This window comes from Montipora capricornis, chromosome 7 (genome assembly GCF_036669925.1).
Source record: "Montipora capricornis isolate CH-2021 chromosome 7, ASM3666992v2, whole genome shotgun sequence".
In the NCBI taxonomy this organism is placed as follows: domain Eukaryota; kingdom Metazoa; phylum Cnidaria; class Anthozoa; order Scleractinia; family Acroporidae; genus Montipora; species Montipora capricornis.
In genome coordinates, this window is record NC_090889.1 from 16,340,244 (window position 1) to 16,353,089 (window position 12,846).

Genomic DNA, 12,846 nt, shown 5'->3' on the forward strand with positions numbered 1-12,846 from the left:
GGTAAATAAAGATATGATGGTGATGATGATTATGATGAAAGGAACGGAGAACAGTAATTACATTTAAAGTGCCAATAACGTAAAAAAAATGTATTTTCCTATTTTCCATATTCAAAAATGAACTTTGGAGAAAAATTTCGATTCGAAACGAAAGAAGAACTTTCTACAATTTTTAAAATCCTACTTTTATTTGGTACACCCCTTCCGCTGGTCAAGACTTCACGGGCTCGCGGTGACGTAGATTCAGGAATGCTTGTTGGAGTGGGTCCTAGGTTTTCTTACTAATTAACGCCAAGGTATCGCTCTGCGATCTTTCTTGGTATTTTCAGTAAACAAAAAAATTTTATCATCTCTATGTCTATCATCGAGAAAAGTGTCTCTAAATCAGGATGTGAATAAACTGAGGATTTGAAAAAAAAGAATTTGAGGCAATTAGTTGCGGTCTCGACAAATCAGCCAGTAGCCTGCTTTCGGGGGAGAGAAACGACCGCCGGAAATACGTCTGCGTTCGCAGGCTAATCAGCCAGCGCTAGCACTGAAACCAGAACTACATAGAACCCTACGTGGAAGAACCATTAACAGACGAGGAATGGTTACAAAATTACGGAAAAGAAATCTCGTTATTGACTCCATGGCTGTCGTGAAGTAACTGACTGTGCTATAATGGCCAATCTTAAGAAGAGTTGGTGGAAATTAAAAGCCTGTCGTAAGCTTGTTGTAATAATCATTAAGGTGCCAATTACAAACGTGTAATTACATTTCCGACTCAGGAGCCCATCTTGGTTAACCGTCATAATTTTTAATCGTGCGAGCTGTCATATACTAAAAGGGGGTGTAGTCACTTACAGTGGGTATCCATCATCAGGGATCGCAAAACAAAACTTGAAAAACAAGACAGTTAGTCTAAAGATCCAGGTAGTCACTTAAAAGCTTCTCACTGAACAAAGATAAAACAACAAAAAATTAATCTACCACTTTATTTCCAAAGTAATACTTATTTAAAATATCATAATATGGCTACTGTACCCTAGCCTGTTGATGTACCAATAGAAGTCTTAGTTATCATGTCTACGTGTCACTGAACTATTCACCACAAATTAAAACAAGAAGTTCCACCACGAGAAAGATTGTACTTTCTCATTTTGATGCACATCAAACATGCATGACGTGGATGTAATCAAAAATTATCAGTGACGAAATCGAAGTATTGGCATTAACAAGATGTAATTATTACATTTCGTTGACCAACCTAAACATAAATTTATCATCGGTTTCTTTACCAATTTCCAAGTAAAAATTTAAAACGAAAAGCTTTAGGAAACTAAGTAAGCATTTTAATATCGCTGGGGTAGTTATTTATATGAAAATAGCTTCGGGCCTTGATTAAAATGGCCAAGTCGTGATTTTATTCAATGAACCGGAGCTTCTTGTTTCAAAATTTGCTAAACTTAAAAAAGCCATTGATTATATAGGCAAACTATTAAACTAACTCCAATATTCAACACAGACGCAGAAAAAGTAAATCTTTAAAATACAAGACAAACAATCTTATTAAAGTCTCAACCTCGGATAAGGCAATTCTAGCTTTCTCATTGGCTCACTGAATCTCGGTTATCAGGCATTATACCTACGTTTGACCTTATGTGGAAATGAATGCGGCAAATGTCTCTCAGCATAAAATCACTTTCTGGTCGTTTCTTAGAGTTAAAATTAAGCAAAACCGAAAGTTGAGAATTTAATAAAACAACTATTCCATTCGCCTTTGGTAGATACGTGATTGGTAATATCCAACTCAGCGCTACGCGCCTCGTTTCTTAGAGTTAAAATTAAGCAAAACCGAAGGTTGAGAATTTAACGAAACAACTATTCCATTTGCCTTTGTTGGATACGTGATTGGTAATAGCTATGCGCCTCGTTGGCTATTTAGCATCTCGTATCCAACGCGAGCTCATGGAATAATTGTTAAATAACATAGTGGTGGAATAATATCACCATATACTTCATTGGCGAACCAATAAATCATGCACTCGTTTATAAAGATTCCCTTGACAATAACAATGATTATCATACTTAGCCTTAGCTGTATCTCCTCTTTCGTTGCCCTGTAGAACTTATTTGCGTAAATAAAGCAATAAACTGATAGTTCTAAAAAAAAAACTTATCATTTCTACCAGTAACTACAAGTCTTTCACTTTGGGATTTACTGAATCTGTTTTTAGGCTGCCTTTTGGGCGAGAACAAAGGTTGCGTCTTGTGACCACACGAGGCAGCCTTGCGCTATACACCACATCTATGTAACAGGCTGAATTTGCGTAAAAAGGGGTTTCTGTTTATTTTTCTGAAAGACTTTCAAACAGCGATTCCTCAGGCTTGAAAAGTTTCCGGATGATGTGCATGCAAGAACTAAAACTTGTAGACAAAGTCAGGCCAATTGCCACAGTGCGGAGAGCTGTGAGTTTCAGGTTCTTTAAGGATCCTTGCGAATTGAGTGCAAAATAAAACACAGCCACGACATCGCTTTCAACATAAGCAAAAATCATGCAAACACTGATGTAGAAAACATACCGCGTCACAAATTTGTGTTTGTTTAAGATGATTATGAAAAGTCCATTGCAGACAGTGCACACTGTGTCGTATGTTGCAAAATAAATAAGGTTTTGCTTATCAGAAAAAGAAGAACAATACGGTACTACTATCCCTAAAACCAACAAAAAAATGTTTGAAGCGAACCAGTCACTCCGAATCAGCTTTGAAATGTCGGTTTGAACGGTCCACCTGGTTTTACAGGCGAAACAACTATACATAAAAAAATAAAAGATTTTAAAAGGTGACCAAAATAAGCAAAGTATCTTCTGAAAAAAGTCCAAAGAAAAAGTAGTAGTGAAAAGGTACATATAATGAAGGTAGGATGTTCTCGGGGTAATGTCACCTTCATCAAATCTAAAAAATGATAACCCTCCGGTGGAAATACCAACCGGTAGGGCTGCTATAATGAGAATCAGATAACAAAAACCCACAGCAATTTTACGAGGAATTCTTTTGACAATGTTAACATGTCTTACAATACCTTGAGTCTGTCTCGTGTACTCGGCATTGCTTGCAGCAGTTAGCAGCGGCTGTCGTTCACTGTCATCTGTTCCACGATGATTCTCCACTGTCGTTTCAGTAAGTGAGTTCAGAAATGATTCCTCGTTACTGTTTGCAGCTTCTTCCATGTTTCGAATTTCGCTAGTTCCATTCCCTACGGCACGACCTTCACCAAGTTGTCGAGTTCCAGACATCCAACAGAATTTCTTTGTACGTCTAAGCCAAACCAAAGTTATAATCGGTCCAACGAGGAACCAGTAATAAAGATTGTTTAAATATGATTTCATTGTGTCCAGTTCAAAGGAATGCTGCACGCGGGGTGGAACTTGGATCTCCACATTTGTTCGGTCGTTCCAAGCCAAAAAAGAATTAATATCACAATACTGACAATCAGGGAATGCGTCCTTGGGGACACAATTCTGACAAAAAGAGGATGCATATGTGACGTTGGGGACTAGTTTACAGTCCTCACTTGTAGCATATAAAACCGGTATCAGCTCCTTGTAAGCAGAAATTTCTTCCTTCGTCAGAAGAGGAAAAACATCAAAGTAGCCTGTAAAAAATATCAACACAGAGTACCCTGCGTTCTGTGCAGTTACTGTCAGTTTCTTCAAAGAACACAAATCATAGTCGTTGTTTGTCAGAGTAACAAGAGCGACTTTGTGGACCTGAATTTGTGCATTGCGTACATCCTCCAGCGGCTGGTATGCATCTGAGAGCTTTGAATACACCGCTAGTGCATTCAAAATAAACCCTGTGGTTGTTGCCTGTATGAAGGACTGCAAAGAAGGTATCCTAAATCCTGGCATGGCGAACACTTTGCAGTTTACTGTGTATCGGGTATCGGCATCGAAGCTCTGGTCATAAGCTGGATACAGAATGAGAGTGTTTGTGCTAACCGGCGGGTGATTATCCCGAAAGAACCCATACATTGGTGGACAAAATGCAAGGAAGAAGATCAAACATATTATCACCAAGAAGGAAAAGCAACAGCCTCTTGCACCACACTTTCCCGACATCTTGAACACAAAGCCTAAGCAAACCAGTCACGCGAAACATACAAGGCTGGATTTCGTCACTGATAATTTTGGATCACATCCACGTCATGCATGTTTGATATCGTGTGTCATGAAGTCATATTGACGATCGAATATCAGGGGCTTGATATGGTAGGTCGGGGCCTGAGATGGTGTGTCACGAAGTCATATTGACGATCGAATATCAGGGGCGTGATTTGGTAGGTGGGGGCCTGATATGGTGTGTCATGACTTCACATCGACGATCGCATATCAAGGGTTTGATATGGTAGGTCGGGACCTGATATGGTGTGTCATGACTTCATATCGACGATCGAATATCAGGGGCTTGATATGGTAGGTCGGGGCCTGATATGGTGTGTCATGAAGTCATATTGACGATCGAATATCAGGGGCTTGATATGGTAGGTCGGGACCTGAGATGGTGTGTCACGAAGTCATATTGACGATCGAATATCAGGGGCTTGACTTGGTAGGTGGGGGCCTGATATGGTGTGTCATGACTTCATATCGACGATCGAATATCAGGGGCTTGATATGGTAGGTCGGGGCCTGATATGACGTGGCATGACTTCAGATTGATGATCGAATATCAGGGGCTTGCTATGGTAGGTCGGGGCCTGAGATGGTGTGTCGTGGGGGGCTTGATATGGGGGACTTGATATGGTAGGGGGCTTGATATGGGGGGCCTGATATGGGGGGCTTGATATGGTAGGGGGCTTGATATGGGGGGCCTGATATGGGGGGCTTGATATGGGGGGCTTGATATGGGGGGCTTGATATGGGGGGCTTGACATGGTCGGTAACGTTTCAAACCCTGCTCACGCGAAAAGCAATCCAGACAAAACATTCTTAATCATTTGCATTTGAGACAACAGCTACTTATCTTGGTATTGGCCAATCACCAACAAGGATAGAACTGACCTCTGGTGTCTTGTTAAACGATACACTTGGCCAACAACGAAGCTATAACACTCACCATTTTTACTGTTGGTTGGACATAGTAGAACGAATGAAAATTGTATTTCCCTCCTATCATCCACAAAGAAAAGACTTCTTTCATACAACAACGATAGCACGATTAATAATGAGGGAAGCGTCGGGATTTTCGGTTTTGGCCATTTTAATAATAATAATAATAATAATAATAATAATAATAGTTTCGGTTTTTGCACAGCAAAACGTCGGTTTTGGTGTCTGTTGCGGTTTGCGGTTTGAGGTTTGCGATTTTTCCTCTTTCAGCATTTGGTTTTTTCGGCAAAAATACACAGAGGTTTTGCGGATTTGATATCATAGGTATCCCAAGCTGTACGATTTGTGTTGACCTTTGTAGCGTAAACAGCGCCGCGCGTCACGTAATTTGAACATCAACATAAAATGGTTTGTATGGGGAAAAGTGTATCGAATTTGAAGGCAAAATTAGAAATCATTTTTCAATAAAATTTTCCATGCACTGAACTCCTTTGTTGTTCTTTTTGTGTCTTATGTGGCTCAAACGGCTTCTGTCTCTTTGATATATAGAATTACTTAATAGACCCCAGTGCCCTCCTCAATTTCATGAAGTGGATATTGAATGTGAATATTTGAAATTCATATATAACGCGCACCGGTGGCTCAGTTGGTTGAGCACCGGGCTGTCACGCGGGAGGTCGTGAGTTCAACTCCGGCCGGACCATCACTCAGGGTCTTTAAATAACTGAGGAGAAAGTGCTGCCTTTGTAATTACATCTGCAAATGGTTAGACTCTCTAGTCTTCTCGGATAAGGACTATAAGCCGGAGGTCCCGTCTCACAACTCTTCAATGTTCATAATCCTGTGGGACGTAAAAGAACCCGCACACTTGTCGCAAAGAGTAGGGCATGTAGTTCCCGGTGTTGTGGTCTGTCTTCTGTGTTGTATCATGGTTGGGAGGGTGTACAGATCTCCATTTAAACGAGCTATGCTGAACTGGAATTTATGTATAAATAAGGTATATACATACATATACATAGTTCTTAATATCCACTCATGAGGCTTTCCTTGGAACGTTCATCAGTAAGTAACTTAAAGTGCATATGAAGTAGATTTTTTTTTTGCGTAATTTTACAGCTTTTTATATGTACTTTTCGAAATGGAAAAAACCGAATAGTGTTACAGAGCGAAAAATTGGAGTTTTTTTCGTCTGAAGTGCGCTCTGTTCAGCATAAAAGTGGGTCCGGGGACTGGTAACCAGTTTTCAAGTGATGACGTAGGAAATTGTTTGAGTGATCTGCGTTTCTCACAATTTCTCACCTTTTATATATGCAACGGAGAGATATTTTTTAAGGTTCATCGCTTTTTTCGGGGTCAAGATGTCTGACACGGATGAATACATGTCTTCCGATACCAGTTCAAGTATGCAAGACGAAAGTGATTCCGACGAAATTGAAGTCATCGGACTTGTAGAACCATACGCGAACGAGCCACCGGCTCATTCAAGCGACGATGATGAAGACGACGAAGAAGATTCTGATGGGCTTTCCCCCGCAGTCCTACGTGCACGATTTGAAAGACAAGTGGCAGTTAATGAATGGTTGGTAATTTTTTTTACGGAGCACGGTATTTTAGAATACCCAACCACTTACTTTGTAGCTCCATTTTTCCCAACGCTTCTTCGAACGAAACATAAACATAATTTAACATAATTTGGTAGAGAGCCAAAGGAACCACGGAAGTTAGTTGCCGATTCCAGCATTACAATGTGGTCGCTTTTCTACTGCTATGTGGTTAAAAAAGTGAAGCTAACATCCATAAAATTGTGTTCGTTGCACAGTATTTCGCTTCGGTTCTCCAAGTAATGGGGGCGATTCCAGAATGGAGCACCTGATGAATGCTTTGGACAACGATGCATGACACAATAAGTTATGTGCCACTTTCATCCAGTGGGCTGGCAGACCTTGATTGATCTACTTTTTTTTTTTCATCTATAGGTGTATTTGCAAGGAATGTAAAATAGATCATTTGTCTGGAGCACTCGAGTATAGATGCTGTCGGGAGATCGCTCAAGCCAGCCAAAAGCTTACCTTTGATGGTAGCATTGAAAGGGTATCGTGCATCACAAACCACGACGATTTCTCTTCCATGACAAACAGATCTGTTCTCCTGCAAGTGGGTCCACTACTAAGGGACAAAAACGGAAGGGGCTACCGCCGTCGTGATGGGCAAACGGAAACTCAGTAAGTAATAACGATAGCATCACCTGACGATCCTTAGATTTCTAGATAGTATATATATTATACTATTTTTTACTTGTAGGTGTTTCCATTTCTGTATGTCCATCTTATTTTGTTTGACTAAATGACTTGTGTCAGCTCCAAGAAGAGAGAAATATATATTACTTCTTACAAGGGTTTGTTGAAAATATTTTGCATTTTTGTCCATGTGAAATTAATGACGTGTCATTTAGAAAAATCAACTCAGATAATCATTCTGGTTCTCTAATGCCACCAAGGGATTCAATCTCATACCCAGAGTCGATCCACATGCTCCTCGGCACAAGATTGCCAGGGATTTTCACCATAAATGTTTTGTTGCAACAATCTTGCTTTTTTCTGTCTCTGACTCCTCATTTAGAAAGTCAACTCAGATATACACTTCAGTTGCCTTGCCAACAGGATCACAGTTTTGTTCATAGAACGTGCAATACATTGTGGTTGTTTCACAGTGGAGAGTTTGTTGGTGTCAAATTAGCCAGTACTCTATAGGGCAAATAATATTACAGATACCCCAAAATACTTGTTGGGGTTCATCACCTCACTATTAGAGATTCTTGCCACCATGAAACATTATTAGGATACAAGCCATAATATGTTTTTCTTGTGGTGAGGTGACTGGTAACTGTTGTTGCACAATTTTAACTCCTGTACAGTTGCTATTCTAAAATTTAAATTTCAACCCTTCAGATTTCTACGAGCAGTTTCATACAGATGGCTGGTCCGCTGGATTTGTGGGTATATGGGCTGGGACAACACAAGGCCTTTACCAGCCTGTGTATACCACAACATCAGGCAGAGGTTCCTAACTGAGCAGATCAGAGGTTACCAGACAGCGCAGCAGAGAGATTGAGTTAACCAAACAATCTTTGGAGACAAGAAACAATGACTATGTCCTTCCTCTTATGTTGTATCATGGTTTTGAAAACATGCCTGTCACTACAACACAGGAGCTTCAATCAGAGCTCAGATATGGTATCTAAAAATGATATATGAATTGTTAGTGTTAGAAGCTGGCACTTGTTATACCGGTACCTGAAATTGCTATCAAGGGTAATGCATCAAAATTACATGTACAGCTGTACAGGGTTTTCAAGAATGTTCTAGAAAATGAACAGCAAAGCCAGCTACAAGCAGCTGTCACTTCTTAGGTTTGCATAGCCTTGACTTGTGACCAAGCATCGGTTTGCCACATGTTCGACAATTCCCCGGTCTTCTTTTCCTAGCTTTCTTTGCTGTGGCAGCCTGAGTAGAAGTTGCAGCTTCATGTAATTTATCTTGTTCTTCCGCTGTAAACAATGTGCATAACATCAAGAATGTTACAATCTAATGTTATATTTATAGAAGTTTCATTTACCTTACATGAGTGTACAATGATCTTCATGTAATAAAGATTCTTTCTTAATCTTACCCACAGGGTGTAGTTTTGTAGCCTCTCTGTCTTGTTGTTGTCTGTATCTTTCAACTGCCTGCTCTTTGTTTACCCTGTCTGTAAACTGGGAGCTCAAAGAGGCTGGAGCTTTGTATTTTGCATTCGTACTCTTTAGCAGGTCATCAATCTCTGACTTTGTTAGGCTAAATAGTTCCTCCTTTAATTCCTCAACATAACCTGTCAAAACAAAGGTGCAATTTATGTGACTATGGTAATTACATTATTGCAGTGCTCTGCCAGCAGCTTAAAGGAGCTTTGTTATGAACGGCACTTTTAAAAAGTTAACACTACATTTGTCAACCACAATCGTTCTATTTTTTTTTCTTTTTTTTTTCTTTTACATTCCAAGCCCTCCTTGATTTTTCTCTTTGAATGGTGCCTCTGTTATGCATTTTTCTACCTTGGTACACTTTTTCGTAAGTTCCCTTTTGGTCAGGAGGCAATACCTTATATCCTTTGCCAAAACTGATAATTTTACTTTCCTTATCAGTAGTGTGAGTTAAAATGGGTCTTTCCATCAAGATGTGCTTTATTTACAGATTACATATCATGTTACACAAATAAATATCATGATTGCAACCGGCAGCCACTGGCTTTGCACTGCTAGCAAAACTTCAATACAATGTGGATTAGTTGGCTTACCCAAAAGATTTTGATTTTAAACACATTTCGGCCAAGAGATGAGTCATCATGTAATACCAAAACATATTACAGTATATCATCACTTACCATATGTTGGAGCCACAGTAACCTCTCTGACCACTTCTTCTCCAAGCTTGTACTTCGGAAAGTTAACTCTGACGTAGTCCTCTCCATCCTTGCTTTTCTGCGTTTCTCGCCTCACATTTTCATTGAAGTGCAAGGATGCCAAAATGTGCCTGAAAAATGAAACCGTTTTTCAGCCAGTATTATGCTAACACCAGCCAATAAATATGAAGGATAAAAAATACCAGGACTGTGGTATTTCTTATTACTGGTATGTAATATACAACTATTTAGGTCACTTCTACAAGCTACATGTATTTTGCTAAGACTATGGCAGCCTACAGGCAACTAAGAAAAATTTCTTTTTCTTATGTAGTGTTATTTTTTGTGTATTCAGGAGTTCTGTTCTCACCGACAATAGGTTCCCAACCAGGAGAAGCAGACCATTTTGGGGTGCCAATGATTTAAAGTAGAATGAAACCCCTCCAGGCAACTTGTTTGTGCATCTGGAGACATTTTCTTTACATCATTCACTATTCGGGTATTGGTGAGTAACTTGTGCAACTTATCATAGGCTTTCGTTCCTGGATAAAAATGACAACAACAAAAATAATGAGTGACATATAGTCTTTAAGTGGTTTTTTTTTTACTGCCTACAGGTCACTCAAAAAAACTTGAAGTGCAATGAAAGAAACATTTCTATTTTCCAAAGTGTTGATATTTGGAATTCAATTGTTATAAAGATACCATTTTAATCGACGAACCACCTATAATTTGTCACCAGTCATACGTTACCTCGGTTGAAAATGATCATAAGTTATTTGGTCACTTTACTAACCTAACAATATTTCAAATGCAATCAAATTGAAAAAGCAAATTCTATCAAAATCATAAGGTATGGGGAAAAGGTACCAATCACTGTACAATATTTAAGACACTTGGGATTTTAAAAGGATTTTTTTTACAAGTGCAACAATACTTTTTCCTCACCAATCTTGATCCATCTCCGACTTCCAATATCCCCATGGGCACACTCCTCGAATTCTTTATCAGGGTGGCCATCATGTTTGTTTGTGACATGCCGCATAAATGACTTCCACTTTGCTGCTATTATATGAGCATATCCGAGCTTGGTAGATGTCACGCACCAATAAAGATGATTACGGACTCCTTTAATCCAATCACCAATTTTCTCACAACCTTTTTCCTTTGCCAGCTTCAGCATTGCTTTTCCAACAGAACGAGCTATATGCCAAATGTCAAAGTAGTGTGAACATTCAGGTTTGCATTCCCTTATCCACTTTGCTATGCCTCTATGCCGGTCTGAGATGAACACAAGAACACTGATGCCAACTGATTTGAGAAAGGAAAAGCACCGCTTTGCACCCTCCAGCTCCATTGGTGAACTACCACCAGTCTCGTTTGCCTATTGGTTTGATAAAAGGACAACATCAGCAATCTTTTGATGTGTCTGTGCACACAAAAAAAGATAAAAGCCCTAATAATTCACCACTAAATTTTCACTGATTTTGATTGCGTTAACTTTTGATGTCTCTGTGCCGTTATAGGTCAGCACTAAATTTTCTCTGATTTTGATTGTTCTAAGGATGTTGCCTACTAATAGGAAGTATTTTTGTGCGGTTTATCACTATGCGAGAAAAGCAGATCTTAGTAGTGGCTATTGAAATCCAAAAAGAAAATTAGAGTTAACCACCCATTTTTTAGAGATAACTAAGCAACACTTATGAAGCAAAATACAAAGCGATGTATGGCGCTTTTTTCCCAAATCAAAGCTTTATTATTTCTGAAAAATGCATGGTTAACTCCAATTTTCTTTTTGGATACCAAAATCACTTGCTAAGTTCTGTTTTCACCGCATAGTTTTAAAGCGCGCAAAAATATCCCTGTATTAGTAGGCACCTCCCATAGGAAACCCGAGTATCTCGAGATACACAGAATGTACGCGCAGTAACAATAGAAGGCACCGTCCTTAAGTTATAACATGTGATAGTATCCGTTCAAGGATACACATTATCAGCTTTTAGTGCCCATCTGTAGAAAATACCGGGATGAATAATATTTAAAAGGAAATCGTCTTGACTTGTCAGGATTTGTTTCATTTGTTACATTTATTTGTTTATCTGTTTTTGCTTCAGTTATTATATTTATGTGCCAACTTTCACGAAAACAACAAAACAATCAGAATGCTTGCCTCATAATAAATAGTATACATGTTATAATCAATAGAAATTCAATTAACACTGTCACTTACCTGAAGTAGTTCAAAGTGCACCACCTTCAGAATTGTGTTGCAAAACATGGTGTATACACCATATTTGGCACTGTGCCCCATGGAGTCGAACCGACCATCCCCACTCCAGACGACACCTGCCACATTCTTAAGCTGTGCTATAAGGGATGCTCTGTACCGTTCCCAGTAGCTTAAAATGATTGGGAAGAGGAAACTCTTTTGATGAACAAAGAATGTCCTGGGACAATATGCAGACAATCCCATGTGCCGAAACACCAGCAAGATTTTGCTGATGGAGGCCCCAGCCATAAGGACTCCAAAGCTCAGAAGTATGTTGCCAGCTGGGTAGTTTCCAAAGATCAGTGGCTGTGACCTCCAATGAAAAGCATTTTCACCACATTTGGGGCAGTGCTGGGATACAATCACCATGGTCCCCCTCTGTTTCATAGTTGCTGCTGGCTTACTTTTCTTACACTTAAAACACACCATGGTGAAGAGGGACAGCAGCATGGAGAAGAAAACAATGAATTTTGGCTCGTTGTAGGAGGGAGTACCTGGTTCAACCCTTAAAAATAAGAAGTGAACATCACGGCATAAATAGGCCTGTTTATAAGAAACCAAATGTGAAAGAACTGTATAGTAATAATAAAAATATGACATATTAGATAATATTAATTTCTTTATTATTACCAAGTACATGTAGAGTAATAAGACTGAATTCAAATTTCAGGTGTTCAATCTACACAGGGTTGGAAACATTGAAGGTTCGAAAAATTGAAATAAATCTGTCGATTCCTGTAATTAATGATTCAATATAGAACAAATACCTGATGGTATTGTTTGGATCCACTTTGTCTGACTCGTCATCGCTCTGAGAGCTGTACTCTTCAGCTGAAGGAGCACTGTCCTCCAGTGTGGCCCAGTCAATAATGTTGTCATCATCTCCTTCCTGATCTTCCCTGCTGTCATCTGTTACTTCGTTCTCTTCCATGTCATCCACTTCATTATCCTAAACCAGAAGAAAATTATTTACAATACAATTCCTTCCAAAAAACTCAACTTATTTATTGAATTTAAAAACACTGCAAATGAAATGTAAACAAC

At 39.2% G+C, this 12,846-nt stretch overlaps 3 protein-coding genes across 3 annotated transcripts in view; 1 reads left to right on the top strand and 2 right to left on the bottom strand.

The window, feature by feature from the left end:
• Nucleotides 1-1,021: 1,021 nt before the first annotated feature.
• Nucleotides 1,022-3,285, bottom strand: LOC138057470 (uncharacterized). The gene has a single exon (XM_068903487.1). It carries the CDS (start codon nucleotides 3,279-3,281, stop codon nucleotides 2,331-2,333), a length of 951 nt encoding a protein of 316 aa, XP_068759588.1. The 5' UTR covers nucleotides 3,282-3,285; the 3' UTR covers nucleotides 1,022-2,330.
• Nucleotides 3,286-6,310: 3,025 nt separating this feature from the next.
• Nucleotides 6,311-8,764, top strand: LOC138058282 (uncharacterized). Its single transcript, XM_068904196.1, has 3 exons — nucleotides 6,311-6,675; nucleotides 7,073-7,318; nucleotides 8,045-8,764. The coding sequence occupies exons 1-3, from the start codon at nucleotides 6,455-6,457 to the stop codon at nucleotides 8,205-8,207; spliced, it is 630 nt and encodes a 209-aa protein (XP_068760297.1). The 5' UTR covers nucleotides 6,311-6,454; the 3' UTR covers nucleotides 8,208-8,764.
• Nucleotides 7,453-12,846, bottom strand: part of LOC138058281 (uncharacterized) — a 7,363-nt gene continuing 1,969 nt past the window's right edge. Inside the window, exons 4-10 of the mRNA XM_068904195.1 lie at nucleotides 12,570-12,751; nucleotides 11,764-12,307; nucleotides 10,482-10,917; nucleotides 9,904-10,075; nucleotides 9,516-9,664; nucleotides 8,766-8,963; nucleotides 7,453-8,643 (exon numbers count right to left, since the gene is read on the bottom strand). Of these exons, the coding sequence (XP_068760296.1) occupies nucleotides 8,495-8,643; nucleotides 8,766-8,963; nucleotides 9,516-9,664; nucleotides 9,904-10,075; nucleotides 10,482-10,917; nucleotides 11,764-12,307; nucleotides 12,570-12,751 (1,830 nt within the window). The 3' untranslated portion in view covers nucleotides 7,453-8,494. The remainder of the gene's footprint in view (nucleotides 8,644-8,765; nucleotides 8,964-9,515; nucleotides 9,665-9,903; nucleotides 10,076-10,481; nucleotides 10,918-11,763; nucleotides 12,308-12,569; nucleotides 12,752-12,846) is intronic.